Source organism: Paroedura picta, chromosome 1 (genome assembly GCF_049243985.1).
Source record: "Paroedura picta isolate Pp20150507F chromosome 1, Ppicta_v3.0, whole genome shotgun sequence".
Lineage (NCBI taxonomy): Eukaryota > Metazoa > Chordata > Lepidosauria > Squamata > Gekkonidae > Paroedura > Paroedura picta.
Window position 1 is genome coordinate 45055394 of NC_135369.1, and position 22400 is coordinate 45077793.

General features: G+C 45.3%; 1 protein-coding gene and 1 long non-coding RNA gene across 3 annotated transcripts in view; both read left to right on the forward strand.

Moving 5' to 3' along the window:
• Nucleotides 1-22400, forward strand: part of LOC143837083 (phosphofurin acidic cluster sorting protein 2-like) — a 179746-nt gene that overhangs the window by 114693 nt on the left and 42653 nt on the right. For both annotated transcript variants that reach the window (XM_077336551.1, XM_077336557.1), the window contains exon 2: nt 1493-1580. In XM_077336551.1, coding sequence (XP_077192666.1) covers nt 1493-1580 — 88 coding nt within the window. The remainder of the gene's footprint in view (nt 1-1492; nt 1581-22400) is intronic.
• On the forward strand, nt 13922-20073 carry LOC143837107 (uncharacterized). The gene is made up of 2 exons (XR_013230918.1): nt 13922-15751; nt 15882-20073. It is a non-coding gene; the product is annotated as an uncharacterized LOC143837107 (long non-coding RNA).

Consider the following 22400-nt stretch of genomic DNA (forward strand, 5'->3'; position numbering starts at 1 on the left):
CACTCCTGTGAGACCTGGCTACTTAGAAATAGCCAAGCAGATCTTGAAAAGGGGGAAAAAAGAAGACAACTCGCAGAACCTTGTTCGATATCCGATAACTACTGCACAAATACGTTTGACGTGGCTTTGGAAAGATTTGGACGTGTCAGATGTGGTTAATTAAGATGTGGGATAATTTGTACAGAGAGAATAGAGAGGATAGGCTTCCAGCAAGTCTTGCCCAAGTAAACTGGTGCTTGTTGATGTGGAGGGGTGGGAGGGCTGGTTCATGATTTAGTTTCCAAAATACAGAACAAAGTTTTAATCCAGTGAGTCTCTGAGACTCTGGCATGCTAACTACTTATGCAACCCCTGATCATACCTTGAATAAAACTGTGTTGGTCTTAAAGAAGTCACTGGACTCAAACTTTGTTCTGCTGCTTCAGACCAGCATGGCGACCCACCTGAATTTGTTTCTTAATTAGTAATGCTGAAGAAAACATTAGGCTATTACCATTATTGGAAAAGAATTATTATATAGCTGCATTATGTTTAAAAATGGAAAAAGGAGATTCTCAAGGTGCTGAATTGTTTTGCTTAATACTAATTTATGCACTGTTGCATAATACACTTACAAATTACACACACGTGGATCTCTGCCTCTCCTATCTCACAGGGTGTCTGTTGTGGAGAGAGGAAGGGAAGGCGATTGTGAGCTGCTTTAAGACTCCTTTGGGTAGTAAAAAATAGAGTATAAAAAAAGCAATTCTTTATTCAGCCATCTCAAATTTTATGAAGCTGCTAGACAGGCTGGTTTTCTTCTACCCTTCCCCCTTTATTCAGTGGGGATGCACTGGTGAAGAATGGGACCATTATGTGCTTAATTTAAAAAAGAAAGCATGGCTAACCAAATAGGGAACAAAAACCAGTGTGGTCCATTGAATAGCATGAGACTTGGCAGAGTAGCGATTAGAATAGACTCCTGGGAACTCTCTTGGCCGGCAGCACAACTAGCTCTTGCCCATCTCGAGTTTGCTCCAGCATCAGCTTGGAAGAGCAGTTGCCCATGACGGAGGCCAGTCATGATAAACGTCACGTAAAGCACGATCAGGTGTGATATCAACAACCAGGAGCAAATGTTCCTCTAAAAAAAATTAGAGATGGCTCAAAGCATTGCAGTTGGTGAGACCTGGCACTAGTTGTCGCGAAGGTGTCTGTGTGCAGGGCTGGCAGTGGTCCCGTTTGGGCAGGGATCTCTCCTCCGCATGGGCTGTGACTGTCATGGCCTAATCCCCTTAATCCTGCTTTAGCTCTGTTAATTTTCCTCCTTTCCTCTTTTCCTGATCCGCTTTCTCTGTGTCGCACGAATCCCGATGTCCCTCGGCCAAGCTGCCAGCTGAGGAGCAGCTGTGGCCGGCCAGCCCTCTTTGCTGTCTTCGGAGCTCCTGGTACCATGCGGCAGAGGCCCTGGGATGGTGGTACCTGAATGTGTCCCATTCTCTCTGTCTTACAGGCTGTGCAGTCTCCGACTGAAGAAGCTGACTGTGCTGAGGGAACTGGACAAGGAGCTAAGCTCTGTGCTCATTGCTGTGAAGATTCAGGTAAGCAGCTGATCCCGTGTCCTTGCTTGGCGGGTTCCCCAGTGTTTAATGGGAACCTCATTCTACTTCTTCCTGCATACTGCAGTCCTGCATACTTTATGCTGGGCCACAAATCTGGCCACTGAAGCTAACAGTTTCTTGTGGAGGCTACTCGCTGAGGTAGGATTTAGCTTTAATGCTGGCCTCCTTATATGTGTTTTCTGGTACAGAGTGTTTTCCGATATTGATGATAGATGCGTCGGACCCAGCAGGGTGCTGGGATTGCTGTAGAATAATAAGACAATAAAGGAAGGACCCGGATATGGGTTGAGCATTGACCACAGAAAAGCCCTTCAGCAGTGAGGGTCTCCGGGTCAACGTAGACCTTGCTATGGCACATTTTAGGAAATAGCTGATTTTGCTCTCTCCAAGTAATGAAGAATGAAATGGGTTGGGGTGGTGCTACCCACAGTTTGTGGGGCTCAGGGGGGTTAACTTGGAAACCGAGGTCTGTTTCTTAAAGGAGTGTTCTCATCCTCTCTTCCAAATCCCTGTGTTCTTTCCCAATCTGGCAGAAATGAAATCTGTGAAATGAAACAGAATAAATAAATGAAATGAAATGTTTGGGTAACTTGCTTTGGCTTATTAACGTAGAATTCTCCCCCTATGCTGAAGGGTATCTTCCCATGGACCACTTGGACTGCAGCCTGACACCCCCCGCCCCATGCTCCTGTGTAACTATTTGCAGAGCAAGCATTTCCTGATCTAGGGCGTGCCACATATCTGGAGAAACCCCACCCCCCTCCTGTCTATTTGACAGTCATTTAGTGGATGAAATATTTGCCTATTACATGGCAGACCGTGTCTTAAGAACTTCCTCAGTGCGGTCAGGGACTTCCCAGGCTTCTCTACACTTCCTGCTTTTCTTGGATACCTTCCACTTGGGGATTTTAAATGCTGCATTCTTCTCCTTTGGGCCTCATAACCTTCTAGAAGTAAAGAAAATATGATGCACATTACAAAGATATATGAGCATGACCCTCTGAAATGGCAGCCATCTCTCTGCAAGAAAGCCGTAGCTGTTAGTAGCATTTTGAATGTTTGTGCACGGCACAATAGGAAGTGTAGGTTATACATCTATTCATATCCCGCTCTTATCTTTTCCAACGTGGGTAGTTAATTTCCTGAAATAGAAAGCCAAGGCTATTGGACACAATATGTATGTTAGGGCTGTACTGGAAACATAATGTATGGATATCTTTGAAAACATGCAGGTGTCCTGGGCTGGGCTTCAGCCCCCTGTCAAGTACATACTTGGTGACAAGCCCAAATTTGTTGCACGTAATGTCGAGCTTTAGGAGGAGCAGAAAGGGAAGTACTGAATCTTTCTGGTAGTGGTTTGTGCCTAGGGATCAGCTAGCAGTAACAAGATCAAATGAATGGTGGGAGGAAATCATTCCACGAGCTTCTCTTGTACGCTTTGAAAACCAGTCATAAAATGGCGTGCGGGCTTTGATACTTGCCTGCAGAGGTTTTTTTTATTAATCCTGGCTACTATGTGCACGCAACAGATTATCTGATTATGGTGATTATCTTTGGTGCTCGAATGGGGAGCATTTGTGGTGTCTTTAGAATGTCTTTGCACATCTTTTCTGGGCTGCCTTCCCTTCTCCTTTTCATTGTGCCCGAGGTGAAAGGAAGCTTGCCACTTTCTCCTTTCAGTACCACGATGTGATGATCTCCTCACCTTGGACACAGTAAATCGGTTTTCTCCTTCTGCCGGAGAGGTGTGCTGATGACCCCGTGACCTCTGCCTTCATTCTTTGGGAGAGCAGCAGTGCATGGATTCTCTGGATGGAAACAAAGGTCTTGCCCCCCCCCCCAGTTTGCAGCCCAGTGCCCTTCCTGTGCTCTTGTCAGCTGTTAGTATGTTGCTGACAGCAGGAGGGGGTGAAGCGCCAAGGGGCTTTGCCTTGTGCCCAGGGCCTTCCGTGTACAGCAGTCATTAGGATTTAAATCTGGGATTAGCAACTGAAGCTGGTGTTGCAAAGTTGCTGCAGGACCGGAAGCTGAGTCTTTGCCTGCATGTCAGGGGCCCAGCACTTGGCAATCATGGGAAGCAGATGCTGCAGGACAGCCATCGTGTGCAGAGCCCCTTGCTGTGTGGATGGAGAAAGAACTTTATTTTTATTTATATTTATTTATTAGTTCATTTATATACTGCCCATCTCGGCCAGCCAACTTGAGATGGTTCTTTATTTTATATGATGATAAAGTACAAGGATAAAAAAACAAACCCACAACCACCCCACCCTACCACACCCTCTCCTCCCTCTCCTATAATGCAAAGGACTGTACACACCTTAGGGTGGGGTAAGAAGAAGGAACCCAATTGATGTTCCACCATCCGGTCTTAAGCGAGTGCCTGGTGGAAGAGCTCTGTTTTACAGAACCTGCAGAACTGCAAGAGCTCCAACAGGGCCCTTAGCTCTGCTGGGAACTCATTCCACCAGGTTGGGGCCAGGACTGAGAAGGCCCTGGCCCTGGTCAAGCCAGGTGAACTTCTCATGGGCCAGGAAACACCAACCTGTTTGAGTTCACAGAGCACAGAGCTTAGCTAGGGGCCTAGGGGGACAGACGGTCCCTCAGGTACGCTGATCCCAAACTGCGAATGACTTTAAAGGTCAAATCCAGAACCTTAAACTTCATCCGGAAAACAACCATGAACCAGTGCAGCTACTGCAGCACAGGCTAGATGTGGGCTGTCCATGGTGTTCTTGTGAGAACCCTTACAGCTGCATTATGCACCAGCTGCAGCTTCCAGGTCAAGGATAAGTACAGCAAGTTACAGAAGTCTAGTCTGGAGGTGAGCGTTGCATGGATCACTGTAGTTAGGTGATCTGGGTCCAGGGCACCAGTAGCCATGCTTGGAGCAGGTGGGAAAATGCCAGCTTGGCTACCTTTGTGACCTGAGCCTCCATAGAGAGGAAGGCATCAAAAGTCACCCCTACATTCCTGGCTGATGATGACAGCTTTAGCTACAGGACTTCCGTCTTGGAAGGAGTGAGTTTTAGGCGGCTCTGCTAGAGCCAGACCGTCACTGCTTCCAAGCAGTGGCAAATGTATCCGGGGGGAAGTCAGGCAGGCCATCCATAAGGAAATAGAGCTGGGTGTCATCAGCATATTGATAACATCCCAGCCCAAAATTCCGGGCCTGCTGGGCCAGAGGGTGCATGTAGATGTCAGATAACATGAGAGATGACACAGCCCCTTGCAGGACTCCGCACAGAGGTTGGTAGCTGCGCGATTGCTCCCCTCCCACAGCTACTCTGTGTGTGCCATTCCGGATAAAGGGGATCAACCATTGCAAGGCTGTCCCTCATATTCTGGCCTTGGCGAGGTGGTGGGCTAACAAGTCATGGTCAGTGACCTCAAAGACGAGGAGCACCAACCCGCCTCTGTCCAGCTGGCACCAGAGATCATCCTTGAGGGAAACCAGAATCGTCTTTACCCTGTGGCCAGATTGGAATCCAGACTCAAATGGGTCAAGTGCTGAAATTTCCTCCAAGTGTGCCAGGAGCTTTCATGACACTGCCTGAAATTTGTTGCGTTGATATGTAAAAGCTCTCTGTGTTGCAGGTGATCCATGTGTTGAGTCCATTTGCACATGTTCTGGCTGCCAAGTGGCACCCTGTTTCATGCAGCCTTCATATGGTAGTTGTAACCTGTCCACACACCAGTCTCATTCACTAGTAAAACTGGAGCAGCAGAACTAGTGAGTCTCATGCCAGTCTGAAATTTGTGGGTCTTGCATGTACAGTGTGGTATAGTGGTTAAGAGCAATGAATTCTAATCTGGATTATTGAGGTTGGTTCCCCACTCCTCCACATGCAGCCAACTGGGTGACCATGAGTTAGTCACAGTTCTCTCAGAGCTCTCTTGGTCCCTCCTACCTCACAAGGTGCCTATTGTGGAGAGATGAAGGGAAGGCGCTCATAAGCTGTTTTGAGACTCCTTCACGTATTATAAAGCGAGGTACAAAACCCCCCAGCTCTTCTTCATCTTTTGACGCAAAAATGTCCCTAGGCGTCCTGCTCCTCCTATTCCTAGCAAACTATTCTGCCTCTGTAAACGTGTGACTTTAATACCACAGTCTTACTTCAGATATAAGATTCACTGAATCTAGTGGGACATCATTTTATATCATTTTACACAGGACCAAGCTATGTCTTCGCTAACTCTAAGGGTATATAGCATGTTCTCAAGAGCACTTCTACAAAGAGGATTAAGCAGAATACATTGCCAAGGAGTATGATTCTGGCACAGGAAATCCTGAAAGAAGTCAATGTTCCCATCTGGCACCATAAGACAAGGCCTAGAATTAGGAAGGGGAACCACAAGCAGATGTTTGAGCAGTGTGAAATTAAGGATGAGCCTTGAAAATTGGATCAGAGGAGTAAATAAAAACTTCCCCTTTCTTATTAGATGTACAAGACTGTCTTGGAGACAATGGCATATTCTGAACACTTGAAGTTAACACTGAAACCAACTATTTCTGGAGGGGAAAATTTTTTTTTTGATCCTGTGGCACCTTTAAGAACAACAAAGTTTAATTCTGGGTATAAACTTTTGTGTGCATGCCCAGAATTAAACTTTGTTGGTCTTAAAGGTGCCCCTGCACTCCAACTTTGTTCTGTTGCTTCAGACCAGCATGGCTACCCACCTGAATCTATTTCTGGAGTGGAATGGAAGGCATTATTGGTAGGGCTGCGAACCTCCAGTTGAGACCTAAGATCTCACGCTATTGAAGATGATCTCCAAATGGCCCAGATCAGTTCCCCTGGAAAAAATGGCGGCTTGAAGTACGGCCACTATGGCATTGTACCCTGCTGGGGTGCTTCCCCTCCCCAAGCTCCACTCCCCAAAAACTCCAGGCATTTCCCAACCCAGAGCTGGCAAGCCTGATTATTTGATAAGGGCCTGGCTAGGACAGTTTTTATAATGAGTCTGTTTTAAGTGATCCAAAGCAGCTTCCCATAAATGTTGGCAGTGTGGCCTGAGATCAGCAGGTTATATGCATAGATGGCGGGAATATTCAGCAGTTAAAAATGTTTGCAAAAAGGCATTTGCAGATGTTAACAGTAAAATAAATCTTCAGCTTCCTAACGTTATTCCGTTGGGGTTTGTGTCTGTGAATTGTAAAAAGCAGAATATAAATATGATGATTCTGGACCTTGTAACAAAAATGGCATTTGAAAGAAGCAAAAATAAAAAATTGAAATCAGGGATTGATTGAATATAAAAACATGGATCAGTAAAGCTTAGCAGATATCTAAACTGTTGGAATTAAGCAAGTTTGTATATTTGAAGGTTGACAGCGAGAATCTGTTCTTTGATTACATTACCTTTCCTGGTGTTCTGGCAATAAAAGTAATTCATCATTTAGGTATTTTTAATTGTTCTATTCAGTAATAGAAAAAAGCAATGCATGATGCAGCAGTTTAAGGGTGTTTTTGGTTTGCCTGGATTTCTTTGTGCTTTCTTGTCTGTAATGTTAGATTTGTGTAAATTTGATATAATATTGACAAAAATTAAACTAAAAATTAGCTTCCTCTCTGTTGCCAACTTCCAAGGGACCACGTGACATTTATTTCCCCTGGAGACCTTACTATATTGGTATGCAGTTTGGCTGGTGCAAGAGCCTCAGAAGCGCTGTGATTTCCTGCACAGCTGGGGTAACATGAGAAGTTGTGGCTCCTCTTCACACCAGTGTTAACTCTTGGAATCACTGGATGAATGTGAATGGCGCAAAGAGCTGCAGGGTGGACTCCTCCTCTGTGTCCTGGAACTTCTTATCTTGGTGTGGAAATGTAAGAACCCCAGTCTTCAGACTGGTGTTTGGCTTATGGGGAGCTTGACAGTGTTTTTGTGTATATAGGAGGGGAGTAGTATCTGGACAAAGCTCTCCCATACCTGCGAACTGAAGGCCGGTATTATATGCACAGAATTTTGATTACAACTTGGAGTTGGTTGAAATATTGAAAGCTTCTAGGATAAGTTCCAAATCACAGGAGGAAACAACCACCGATAAAAGGTCTACTGGTTGTTTCATTTACCATTAAAATACAGATTATACTAATATATATTGTCAACTGATTTTGATAGCCTGGGACAGTTTCTCTCTTTTTCTGTTAGGATATATAGGATGCAGATCACTAGCTGGGCAGTAAGATGAGAGGCTAAACAATGGGTGGATGAATTTGAGTTATAGATAAGGAGGATTATATTGGAGAGCAGAGGCTTAGGTGGGCACAGCAGTATGAAAGGAGGTGGGTTGTTTCAGTTTTGAGGGGTAGCCCACTGCTTTGCATGCAGAAGGCCGCATGCCCAATCTCTAGCGATGCCAGTAAAAAAGAACGGTTGTCAGGGATTAATTGGGAAAGACCTTTGTCAGCCCCTGTGTTGGTCAGAGCAGACAGTACCAAGCTGGGTAGGCCAGTGTTCTGACTTGGCATTAAGTTGCTTCCTATATTTGTTAACTCAGGAATGCACCTGCATTCTAAACATTGTGCCTTAAGTTTTAAGACTGGCTGGGGAGGGATGGGACATCTGTGTCAGGGGTTGGGGGGAGTTGCCTAAACACTCTTCAGATGCTTACGGCCAGCTGAGCATAAGGGATGGGACAATTTGTAACCCGAAATAAATACGGTTGGCTAATTTTGTGGAATCAGCATAATATTGTGCTTTGGAAATCCGTCCTCTTTTGGTGGGATGTCAGCGCACATGAAAGAAAAGTGCAGGTGTCTTTTGGTATTGAGTTGCCTACAGACAACTCAATAAACTTAAATGAATAAAAGCGAAAATGCTGTGATCATAAATAGAAGACCGAATTGGGTATGCTGAAGTTCCCAAGGGGTAAAGCCAAGGTAATTAGCTTGGTTAGTATTTGGATGGGAGGCCATCATGGGAGTGCAGGGTCTCCACGCAGAGGAAGGCAATAGCAAGCGACCTCTTCAGGTCTCTTTGCTTGAAAACCCTACGGGGTGAGTATAAGGGAGGTGTGACTTGAGGGCCATTTTAAACAAATTCATAAGACATACACAGTGAGCTTATGGTTCATATTTGCAAAGCTATCCCCCCCCCCCCGAGCTTGGCTCTGCAAAGCCAATTCTTCACTGGACCCAATTCAGTAATGGCACTTCCAAATCGACCTAACTACTCCAAAAACAATACATCTGGATTGTGGTTTTCTGTTGTCTGCTAAATAATCAATAGTATGTAACAATATAAAGAATTACTTCTTAACAACACGCAATGCACTTTTAAAGGCAGATTTGCAAGAACTATATAAAAATAATCTAAGTCATAGGGAGAAGTGTGTGTGTGGAGGGGTGGAATTTGGGCCGGCAGGGGGGGCAAGCAAAATAAAAGTCACAATATGATGGATTAAGAACAGGTTTCTTTAAATTATCAAGCTGTGCATGGTTTTTCTTTTTTAGACGTCATAAGCAAAAGCTGCCTTTGGCCTTGGGAGTGGGAGTGAAACTGGTGGGAGTTGCAATTGCAGTTGTCATTGTATTGCAATTAGAAAGGCACAAACAATGGACGCAGGCAATTTAGCACTCGAGTCCCTGGATTCAGGAGGGATCTGTATTCTGCTGCCTTCTAATAAGCCTTTGGAAAGGAGATTTTCAGAGTGTCCTGTTGTTGGTGTGGAAGGAAAAAATTATGCTCTTTGGAAGCATAGAGGCCCTGATCTGTACTATTATCTATTTATCTGTTTGGAAGCCCTTGTGCCCTGCTTTTCAGACTTCTGTTGTTCCCAGGGTGGCTTACCAGAGAATATACATGCCACAGTAGCAAATGAGTAAAGTTTTCCTGTTGTTCTATGGTTCTGTTGTTCTATGGTAGAAGGGGCTTTGCACTTTCTCTCTCTTGCGTGAGCTCTGTCTGTCTGTCTTCCACTTCCTCAGGATGGTGTTAGGTGATGGAGTCTGAAAGCGAGAAGCAAGATGACCCTCAGCCGAGCAGGATGATGGAAGGAACCTTGTTCTCTCCGTGTATCAAATGTGTTGGACCTGTTAATGAACCCATGTTCTGGCTCGCTCTAGTTTGTTTGTTTATTCATTCTTCTGATTTCCATCCCGCCCCTTTCTGTAGACTCGTGGCGAGTTACATAAAACAGATAAAACCCCCAATAAAACTGATCAAAACCCCTTAACAAGCATATAGCACAAGAAAGTAGCATAGTCCCCATTCCTCCCCCCATCTACAGCCAATCACCAAAGTTTGGGGTTTGGCATGATGGTATAGCAGTGGCTGGAGGAGGGGCCCCAGTTGTTCCTCACTTCAACTTCAATCAATTTTACTGGCCCTGTGGAACTTGAACAGCTCTGTCAGGGCCCTCAGCTCTTCCAGGAGCTCATTCCACCAGGTCGGGGCCAAGACTGAAAAGGCCCTGGCCCAGGTCTAAGCCAGCCGTGCTTCCTTGGGGCCAGGGGCCACAAGCAGATCACCCACAGATTGAAGAACCCTGCAGGGGGCATAAGGAAACAAAAGGTCCTTTAGATAGGCAGGGCCCAAATTGCAGATGGCCTTAAAGGTTAATACCAAGGGCCTTTTCGCACGGGGATCTTTGTTGCAAATTGTTTGCGGAATGAAAAATCGCCATTTAAAATAGTGGAATTCGTCGTTATGCATACCTGCCTTTGTAGTGGAATCAGTTGCGTTTTTTAGCGTTTCCCACAGGCTTCCGGTCTCGGCAGAAATCGCTAGAAAGGAAGCGCTATTGCCAAGCTCGTCCCGCCCCTGGCCGTCAAGCAGCCAATGGGCAGCCGTTAGCATGCTCCCAAACAGCCCCTTTCCCTTTAAGAAAGGTTTTTTTTAAAAAAAAAACAGACCCATAGCAACGAATCTAGGTAGATTCGTTGCAACGGAGAGACCCATCCAGCTGCCTAATGTGAGCTGTCGTTTGATTGTATGATCGTTGGCACGCTGCCTCGAGTGATAAAAAAAAAATCCCCCCCCCCCTCACGGGCCCGATTTTCGGCTGAATTTATGTGTAAAAAATAAAGGGACTTTATTTCAGCAAACGGGCTTTTATGTGGTTTGTGCTTAGTGACTAAAGGTGAAGGACTGAAGCCAGGGAAGCCTCTAAACAGAAAGAGGCTCGCTGGTGCGTTTATCCCCGCTCGCTCGGAGAAAAAAAAATGGCGATCGCTTTGCCGGAAGTTTGGAGGACAGGCTCAGGAGGAGGGATTTTGAAGAACCAGCAACAATGGTAACGCACAGGTCTTTAGCGCTACTGTTGCAGATTGGTTGCAGGAGTGTATCGCTATCCGGAGGGTGAATCCACTTTTCTGGATTCCCCTGAAAGCGCTACAACGAAGCGCTTTTTGCGGGTCGGTTTCAGGATTGTTGCAGATTGTCTACGACGTCGTGGGTTATGGCAAATTAGTAGCGTTTCCAATTAGTAACCATTGTGCTATTTTGAAGCCGTGCGAAATGGCCCCAAGAACTGGCCAACCAGTGCAGCTGCTTCAGCACAAGCTGGATATGGGCCCTCCAAGATGTACCTGTGAGGACCCTAGCAGCTGGCCTTTTTTATTTGGGTGGTGATTTGAATTAGTTAATATGTCATGGAGCTGTCACACTTTATGTCTGTAGTGTATGTATGCATGTATGTATAGATTTTATTGTATTAGCCATAGGCCATCACAATACAGTCGCATGTACAGAGTATAGAAAACCAGGATATGTATTTATAAATAAATGTTAACTTCTAAAATCACAAGACTAAAAATTGGCTAAAATACAGCATCAAGATTAACATTACTGGAAGAACACAATTTGTTTATACTAATCTACTTAGTGGCAAGAGCAAATAGGGCACTCCGTTGGAGATATGCAGTCGGAATCTGATAGCAAGTGGATTAAGTGCTCAGATTTCGCTCCGCCCCTAGGTCATTGTACAAAAGACAGTCAAGAATATAGTGAAGAAGGTCCTCAATTACCTCCATACCACAAATGCAAAGATGATCAGACACAGGGGTATGGAGGAATCTACCACCGTGACCTGCAGTCAGCATGGCACGAAACCTCAACTTGGTGAATGCCATTCTTAGTATTAGGGAAGTTATGGTCATTAGGTATGGGGATCTGTGGTGGTCTCTTTTAAATGACTTAAATGGTGCTACTATAGATTGAGCTATTGCACGGCAGTCAGTTACTGCATCCATATGAAAGATCCATTCACAAAGATTGTTTCTAGATTCCAGAAGATCATCAGGATAGTGCTCGAATATGGTTGAGAAAATTTGAACAGGTTTTGCCCCATTCCATGGAAAACAGCAGACTCTTTCTACAGAAAGAATCTACGTTGCTACAAGCAAGTTTCATCCAGAAGCTTAATATAATTACCGTTACTCGAGCAGCCAAAGAGGGTGGACATAATTTGGCTCTCATAAGAGTTGCGGGTGACCCCATTGGTAACACCAAAATTCTTCTCAATGACCGTTTATGCACTGGGCACTTTACTGCCCCAGTTCTCGTGCAGGAGCACAAATAGGGGGCAGATGAGGTGCACTGGGCCAAATGCTCCCCTGTGTGAGTGCAGGAAGAGGTGGGGCCACCTGCCATGACTAAAACTCCAGCCTGTAACCCAGCATGAAACCTCCAGTGCATAAACGGTCAATAACAAGTTTTGGACCTTTCTAAGATGGCCAATGTATCATCCCCCCAGCCCCATATTTCTGCTCCATAAACCAGTGAGGAAATCACCTTAGTATTGAAGAGTTTGATGGCTGGATCCACCAAATGACCTCCCATTGAGAAGAAGAATTTAACTATAGCCCCCAAACTTCTCCCAAACTTCTCAATGTTGACGCTTATATAACAGACAAATGTTCTTTCTAGGAGAGTGTTTTGGTGAAAGTTATTCCAAAGTATTTGTAGGAGCTACATTGTTCAATTGGCGTACCCAGAATGTTCTGTACAAATTTTGAGGGGATGTCTATAGTGTAATTGTCATAATTCCTGTCTGAGAAGCCTACCTTAGTCATTGCTATGGTTTCTCTGAAACTCCTCACCATTCAACACATAGCAATACCTGTCCCATCCAATGTTGAAGGAGGAATAGCCATACCACAAGGACATGTAAAATTCTGCTAGAGCCTTTGACTTACCATTCTGGAAGTGAGCTGATTACTTATGAGAAGGTGTCCTGCAGCTTGAGGATCAATGCTGTGTCCTGGTTTCTGGAGTCAAGATCTGTTCCAGACTGGCCCATTCATCCCAAATCAGGAGCAGCAACCACACCAGCACATAACATTCTGTCACCAGATAATGTTTCAAATGAGCAAAAGGGCAGGGTAAAGGTAAGACTTGACAGTATGCAGCCTTTTGGGGATTCTTTGTCATCCACCAAGTATTTGGGAAGATCTGCATCCGTGTCAAAGTTGGATGCGGTAGGTCAAGCTCTTTGAGTGTGATTTATGTGAAATGAAGATGGGAAAGGTAGGAGATGACTCTCTGCTCCTCACTTCAGAGAGTTGAGTAACAGCAGATGAAATGCATTTCGGGGAGGTCCTGTTGTGTCCCATGTCCCCGGTCTCTGTTTATCCGTGTCCATCCATAAACACCTGTGCCTTCTGCTAGGCACACCGTAGCCTAGACTTGGAAGTCCAACTCATGTTCGTGCTTCGCCTTTCACTAGTGTTGGGATGTCCTGATCACTTTAAATTTTTCACACAAGTCTGGTGTCTGGAGATATAGATTAAAGCCGTACAGTTATGTTTGATAAATGTGTCTCCCTAGACTTACTTTCTTGGGTATTTGTTAACGTGTTGAAATTAAATGTAATTCTTCTACTGAAAAATGATCCATGGGCCTGAAATAGTTCCTGGGGATCTGGTACTTTAATTTTTCTTGTACGTTGTCTGGATCTGACTTAAATGCTTATTTTGGAAATTCTTCTAAGAAACAATGTAGCTTTCTTATGTGCATTTCTCTTCTATTCCCACTCCCCCATAGACACCTTTACTACATGCTTCTGTGTGTATAACGGCCTTTATTAAGGTCTGAGGGAAGGTGTGGAAGAAGAGCTACAGATTACCTGTAAGGAATTACCTCCCTAAAGATACCTCTGGTTCAGTCTTCTGTTGAAAGCAGTGAACAGCCATGGTGGAAACATAGATCTATAGAAGAAACTGGTCATCCATTGTGTAATACACTTATGAAGACCTGCTCTGCATTGCTGGTTGGAAAGAAAAACTAGAGCCTGCATCTCTTTATGGATAAGCTATACGCTGATGATCTTCTGCAGGGGTGGCCAAACTGTTGCTCTCCAGATGTCCATAGACTACAATCCCCACGAGCCTCTGCTGTGCTAGCAGTGGATCATGGGGGTTGTAGTACATGGACATCTGGAGAGTCACAGTTTGGCCACCCCTGATCTTCTGTTCCAACCCCTTACCTGGGACACAGGAAAACTGTTCTACAGCAATGTCAGGAGCCATTTTGTTCATACAAAATAAGAAATGTAGAGCAATGATATGAAAAATACTGAAAGCAAGGATGAACTATGCCTTCATCCTTAGACTTTTTGGCAACAAAGGCAAGACATTGCAAATTCAAGCTCCTAGTGGGTAAAGGCAATTTTACTTGTAAAATACAGGACTGGTTCATCCAGGACTCTCCCCACAAAGACGCATTCCTTTTTCCGCTACCTTATGAACCTAGTCCATTTCACTGATTTCTTTTAATTGGTTTAAAAATTAGATGGGTTTTTAAAATGAAGGCGAAATGCAAAGAATTCTGTTTTATTTGTCTCCCTGGTCCACCACTCACATTCTAGACTGTCAGCTTTACCACTGCATGAAGAGGCAGAGAGGTAGGAAGAGATGCCCTAAGGCAGGGGTCCCCAACCTTTTTATCACCGGGGACCGGTCAACGCTTGACAATTTTACTGAGAACCGGGGGGGCGGTAGTCTTTTGCCAAGGAACGTCGCCGCTGCCAGAGCCCCTGCTCCGCTTGCTTTCCCGCTGGCGCCCCTGACTTCCCGCCGCCTGCTGGGGGGTACTGCTAGCAGCAGCTGCCCAGTGCCACACTGAGGGAGAGCCCCAGCCATGGCAGCCACTGGAGAGCACCAAATGTGAGCCGGCAGCAGAGTGGCAGGGCAGCCCGGTACTGACTGATCCACGGACCAGTACCAGTCTCCAGACCAGGGATTGGGGACTACTGCCCTAAGGACTACACCGCCTTAAGATACCCTTTGAGGAACTGATGAGAAATAGTGGAGCAGCCATCTTCCTTTCCTGTGATGCACCACAGAACTTGATGTACCATTAAATGCCCTGCTCTAAATGAGGGATGGGCCTTCTCTCTTTCCCTGTCATTCTCTTCTGGGGTAACATCTGTAGGATATGGAGGTTCAGTTGTCCGGAGATAACATTTTAGAGGCCTATTTTCTTCAAATGTGAGTTCCAATTTTAGTCATCCTGATATTTTTCTGTGTGTTTGTATTCTTTTGAGTCTTCACGCAGGCTGAAAATCAAACACGTCATGGTGTAGTCTGGTGCTGAAAATTGAGGGAATAAAATCATGATATGAATATCAACACCATTAAATATTGAAACATACAGCTTATTACAGCACAAGCCTAAATCCAGCCTGTAAACAGTTTAGCACTGCCGCTAAGCCCCACTCCTGCATCAGGCCGGAAACAGGCCAAACCAGGGATATGCTGAGGGGGAAAGTAGGGCTGAGTTGGCGTTTTGAGGCTTCTCAGGCCACAACTCATTTGCAGCACCAGTATCATGTTAGGTGGAAATGCTAGCAGAAGTGTAAACATTCCCACTGAAGCTGACGGGAGTGGAAAAGAAATTTCTCCTCCATGCCTCCCACATCTGCGCAGCCATTGTTGACAAAATCTGTAGCCCAATAGAGGCTCAGCAAGGACCTTTGTGTCTCAGAAGATGGGGCGTGCTGCTTGTGGCTATACCTGCCTTGTCTCATACTTGCATACTTAGAACACTCACAAGGGGGGCTTGAAGGATGGCAGCTCCGGCACAAACAGCTTATTGCTAATTACACTGTACTGAGAACCCTTACAGGTACCTTACTGGGAGAAACAGCAGTGTGGACTGTCTCCACTCCTCCGAGTAGGGATGCAGAGATCTTTCATCACATACAGGTAAGCAAGGGAGGGGAATCCCTGCCTCAGAGTTTGACATCCTGTGCCTCCCATCCCCAAGAATTTGTAGCCATTATATATTGACTCAACTTTCCTCCCAGCATTAACACTCATAACTTTTTCCTTGTAGGATCAGAGCCCGATGGAGCAACCCCAACAGAATGTGGAGCCAGAGTTCCAGTGCAGCTCCCTGAAAAGAATGGATAAGGACTGGCCTCTAGGTTTTCAAGCAAGAGAAACCTAAGGAGTGGGGACACCCTGCCCCCCAAGAGTGTAAAGTATGGGAGCTGGAAGAGTAAATATGTGGTGCTGTTAAAGCTCAAAACCATCTTCAGATTGCTTGAACCCACACAGTCATCATAGCTACTGTGGAACTTCATTCACGACTGCCCTTGTGTCTCTTTTGACTCTTTTCAGACAGCCTTCAAACAAGAGTAGAGGCCAGAATAGACCCCAGCGCAGTGCCAAGCACCTGCTAAATCTGCAACACGACCAACAGCTGGAGAGCCCAGTGTGCATCTCACTGCTCTGCTGTGTGGTTGCCAACTCTCTTGGTTCTAGCATGGCTCCTGATATATTGCAAGCTACTTCACAGGCAGTTGCTTGACTAGTGCCGTTCCATCTGTCATGGGCATGCAGTGATAAGGACAGCTCTACTTCTGATTTGGCTGCCTATCAGGGTAGCTGTTAAAAGCACAGCAACTTTTCCAGACCAGAAGAGTGATCAGTTCCATACTTGCCTTCAGAACGCCATGCCTAATGCTGAAAATGTTTGAATTGCTTCTGAGCTGTATCTCTGTTTTTAAAAATGAGGCTGGTACAAAGGATCTGTACCCATCCTCAGCTGTCTTCAGCATGGGATGCGCATGAGGAGTGGGTATAGGGTCCTTCATTTGTGCTTTAGCAACAGACAGTGGAAAGCTATGCTGTGTCACAATCTCCCCACATCTCTACCAGTGTGTGATACACCATTCCGGTTACATGACAAAGAGTTCTGTTGTTTGTTATCTGTGTTCCTCTTGCCTCAAAAAAGGTTGCTCTTTGGAGCATTGCCCCCAAATTCCTCAAGACCCTGACCCATGCCTTGGGCTTTCCCTCTGCTCTCTGAGCTGCAGATAGTTGGATTATATGATTTGAGCAGCCACGTTTCTTTCCCAACTCACCTGTGGAACTCCCAGACACAGGAGCCCTGTTGGCCAAACTAGAGTTCTCCATGCAGTGAAGAGTGTCATGTTTCCTTTGTTTCATGCTTTGGGTCGGATCTAGACTAAGCTTTCTGCTCATGCAAGACCCTTCTCCCCCTATCACACTTCAGCCCACTGATCTCTCTGAAATTCTGCTCATAAGAGACAAGGGACTCCCGGGAACAGCATAAAAGGGATCTGCAACAGGAAGAGAGAGAAAATTAACTCACTCCCTCCATTAATGGAAAATCTAGTCTGAACCCACCCCCTTGTTGTGATTTGTGGATGGGTGGGGAGGTTCTGGGACTTCTGGGAGGTTGAGATTGTGTTGGTTGCCGGCATCCATATATGGTCAAGATGGGGGCATTGCTGACATGCCACTTCATGATTGGTGTGTGTGTGTGTGGTGCCCCTGTTGACTCCAGCGCAGTTGCTGCAAGCTCCTTGGAGTTGGGTCTGTGTACAGTTGCTTTCTCTGTGGAAGAATCAGGAGATTTTGACTAGCAGTGCCATACTAGCAACACAGACCAGAGTCTGGGGTTTAGGATTGGCTTTAAATGTAAGAGAGTAAACTAAGAAGGCCATTTTTCTTCTGCCAGACTAAAGGAGGGTAATTAAATTTTGTTGAAATAAAATAACTTCTTAGACTGCTGTGGGTAGCTGTGGAAGCAAACCTAAACAGGTTGAGTAAACTCCCATTTTATTCAGTGGAAATTGTCTATGGGATTGCAGCCTATATGTTCTCTTTCTTTCATTAACTTGGTATTTTCAGCTGTAAAATATGAATGCTGCCATAGTTGGAAGTAATATAAGAATAAAGGCCATTGTTGGAAAAGGTGGAGGGAAAATGTCAGTCGAATGCAGTCTTTCTACTGCCCAGATTGTTGTGATTTAAAAATTAATGGATCTCTTGTGTGGCCCTGTAGACATTTCTACATTTTCTCTTAACTCTGGTCTAATTTCCCCCATGTTTACAAATTGTTTGGAGCTGAGAATTAACTTCATTTTCGCACCCCAGATTTCAGCCGTTTTCATTCTTTCCTGCAGTAAACAAGACAATATTTTCCCCCTACCTTTTTGTCTGACTCAAAGGACTAGAGTGGTTTCTTTGAAACCAAAGAAAAGCATGTTCAGAAAATAGACAACATGTGCCCCAAAGGGGAACATTTTTGAGGCTTTTTAGAATCTGGGACACAAAGACGCAGAATGGAAACAGCTTTGCAACTTTAGTAGAATGTCTTGTGTTCATGGGGGCCCTTTTCAATTCAAACACAGGCCAGAATGGAACTGCCCAAACACCCAGAGCTGCTTTATGAATACAAATGGAGATGTCTATGTGATAGCAATTCCCTGAAGCTGGCTTAAACCTATAGCTGTGACTTGTAATATAATGAGGCTCGGTTTACTGTGGGGTTGAGAATACACAAATACTTGTGCATGTATGTGTCCATGTCTTGATGTTTTCCTGAAAGTACCGCAAAAAGTATTATGAAAATTAGACGACTCTGCTTACCTTTCCGCCCATTTAGTTTAAGATGACCAGATTTTAACATTGGTAAGGCGGGAAACCATTGACTGGGGGGGGGGGTCTTGATTAAAACTTTGGTCAATATGGAGCAACAAAAAGTTTCATAGAATTCAAAAATACTATTGTAATATATATTTTTTTAAATTTCAACATAAGTACAATTTGCCAGGTACCCCCAGATATCCCTCCAGAAGTGGGACAATCTGGTCACCTTAATTTAGTTCCATGTACATTTCCCTCTTCTCTCCTTTCCATGCCTTTGAAAAATCACTGAGATGTGTAGAAGCCCTTGCCACCTGCAGCATTTAATGCAGTGCTGTTAAGTCTGCTGCTTGCTTGTTTTGGCACAGTGTCAGGGTTGAAAGGAACCACAAAATAAGGGATTAAAAAAAAGAATTGGAGCCTCCATGGCATCTGGGGCTACAGCAGGAGCAGCTATGTTGCCATTCAGGGTGCAACAGGGTGCAAATTAGGGGACCTAATTTAATATATTTGGGAGTTCAAAAGGGAAAAAACTCTTGCTTGAAGAGCTGCTGTTGTCCACGTCAGCATCCTCCTCAAGAGAAGTGTGTAGGATTGGAGAGGGTGTTATATAAGCCAAGATCAGATCAGATATAGTGTTCTCGTGTGTCGGATACCCACTGTACAGAATGCTTCTCTGTATGCTTCCATACAGGCAGAAAAATCCAAATTATGTGTTAACTACTTTTGTGGGTGATTGCTTTGGTGTGACAAAAGTTGTTAAGGGAATGGGATAGCACTCAAAGGACCCAGAAAGAATAAAAAGTAAGGTCAGAAGAAGAGCAGGTTTTTATGCCCTACTTTCTCTACCCAAAGGGGTCTCAAAGTGGTTTTCAATTGCCTTCCCTTCCCCTCCCCACAACAGACACCTTGTGAGGTAGATGTGGCTGAGAGCTCGGACCAAGGTCACCCAGCTGCCTATATATGGGGGGGGGGGGGAACCATCAGATTAGAGGCCTCTGCTCTTAACTACAATATCATGCTGGCTCTCAGAGTTAACCAAACGCTCACCCCCCAATGTTAACCCTAATGTTATTTGAGAGAACAGAAAGAACCTGGGACGTTAAATGTTGAAATGCGGAAAGTTTTGCCATCTGTAGGATCTGGAGTGGTAAAGAGGATTCAAGAGACTTTAGTATTATTCCCATGTACAGTTGTAATACCAGACTACATTTTATTTCAGCATAAGCCTTTGTGGACAACAGTTTGGCAGAATAACATTTTGTCCAACTTTAAAGCGTCACAAGACTTCTGTTTGCTTTGACTGTAACTCACAGGTACTCTGAAGTCTCCCTGTAAGGACCACATAAGATTCTATGGAATAGGCCCGAAGTTACAAAACATTAGCTCTGAACTGATGTGACACCCATACATAGACCTGTGTGCGAATGTGTGACCACCAGCCTGGTAGAAGGTTTTTTTCCCCCAATGGCTACAAGTGACTGTAGAAAATGTAATGTTGAAACTGCTGTGCCTATATTCTATTCTAGTAATAAAGAAAGTATCGTAGAATTTCACTGCCTTGATCCTTTCAATTGTACAGTACTGGGTGAAGTTCTTCGATACTTCAATAAACAAACAAAATACAAGAGACTTGTCCTGCTCTGGAATTATTGCACTAGCCCTTTATTGCTCTGTTTTTAGGTTTTATATTGTTATACGGCCTAAACATTCAAGAGCCAGAAATTAAAGCCCAATGTCGCAAACCAACTAACAGAATACCTGGAAGAAGCTTCAGTCCTAGACCCATCCCAGTCAGGTTTCTGGCCTGGCCATGGGGTAGAGACAGTGCTAGTTGCCTGCCCTGATGAACGACCTCCATTGCCAGTTGGACCGAGGTGGGTCGGCACTGCTGATATTATTAGACCTCTCAGCAGCATTCAACACAGTCAATCACGAGCTTCTAGCTTGCTGCCTCATCGATGCCGGAATACAAGAGACAGCCCTCCAATGGCTGATCTCCTTCCTCCGGGATCGTGGACAGAGGGTAGCACTAGGAGAGAGAACATCAGACCGCTGACAGCTTATTTGTGGAGACCCACAGGGAGCGGTCCTATCCTATTCAACATCTTCATGCGCCCTCGTGCACAACTGGTACGGAAGTTTGGGCTGTGTTGCCATCAATATGTAGATGACACCCAGCTCCTCCTACTGATGGATGGCCGTCCTGAATCTCCCCCAGAAGCATTAGCCAGCTGCCTAGAAGCAGTGACAGAATGGCTCAAGCAGTCGTCTGAAGCTCAATCCTTCAAAGACAGAGGTCCTGTGGCTGGGTAGGAAGGGCCCATGTGAGGAAGCGCGTCTGCCTGCCCTGGACGGTGTGCAGCTCTCTACGGCTCGCTCTGCCAGGAATCTAGGCGTGATTCTGGATACTTCTCTCACAATGGAAGCCCAGATCACAAAGGTAGCACGGCTGGCATTCTACCACCTCCGCCAAGCCAAGCTACTAGCGCCCTACCTGGCCCCGGAACACCTAGCCACAGTGATCCATGTAATGGTCACCTCTAGACTGGATTTTTGTAACTCGCTCTACACAGGCCTGCCCTTAGTCTTGACCTGGAAACTACAGCTGGTTCAAAATGCAGCAGCCAGGATCCTCACTGCAACACTGTGGAGGTCCCACATCCGGCCCATTCTCTATCAACTGCAATGGTTGCCAGTTGAATTCCGAATCAGACTAAAGGTTCTGGTAATTACCTTCAAGGCCATACGCAATCAGGGCCCAGTGTACCTGAGGGATCGCCTCCCTGCCTATGCCCCAAAAGAAGAAGAGTTGGTTCTTATATGCCGCTTTTCCCTACCCGAAGGAGGCTCAAAGCGGCTTACAGTCGCCTTCCCATTCCTCTCCCCACAATAGGCACCCTGTGGGGTGGGTGAGGCTGAGAGAGCCCTGATATCACTGCCCGGTCAGAACAGTTTTATCAGCGCCGTTGCGAGCCCAAGGTCACCCAGCTGGCTGCATGTGGGGGAGCGCAGAATCGAACCTGGCATGCCAGATTAGAAGTCCGCACTCCTAACCACTACACCAAATTGGCTTTCAGCCCTGTGCTCCACAGCTATCAACCAGCTAAGGGTCCCTGGTCCTAAAGAAGTTTGCCTGGTCTCGACCAGACCAGAGCATTCTCTGTTCTGGCCCCCACCTGGTGGAACGAGCTCCCGGAAGAGATCAGGGCCCTGACGGAGCTTAAACAGTTCCGCAGGGCCTACAAGGGGGAGCTCTTCCGCCAGGCATTTGGTTGAGACCAGATATAACCAACAGCGACCAAAGGGCCCCTGCTCCCCCCCACGCCCCCCCTCAGAACACCACCTATATACCCTGGACCTGTTTGTATTGTTGCACTGTTGTTTTGTTTATTGGTTACACTACTATACTGTTATATGTTTACAATTATCAGATATTATTGCACGTTTATCAAATGTTTTATAGACTGTTCCATGTATTGTTCTTATGTTATTATGTAAACCACCCTGAGCCCCCGGGGAGGGTGGTAAGTAAGTAAGTAAGTAAGTAAGTAAGTAAGTAAGTAAGTAAGTAAGTAAATAAATAAATAAATAAATAAATAAATAAATAAATAAATATGTTTGCCTAAAGATCTGGGGAGAATAAATAACTAATGGAAGGATGGTGATTAATTTGGTGTGGAACAATTCGTACCCTCAGTAAAACTAGTGTGAACAATTACCATGTCAGTATTGCCTGGAAATGCCAGGGTTAAGAGAGAAAGATCACAAGAACATTAGAGGTTTATTGCAACCAGGGCATAATGGGGCGTTTCGCTTAAATTAATACTAATCCCCCCCCTAAACACAGTGTAGCCAACATCATCCAAAAGAGACTGAAGGTTTATTATAGTTTCCATTTTGCGTAGGAGCCTGCGGGTAAGGGTGGCAGAAAGGACAGAGCTGTTAATGTACC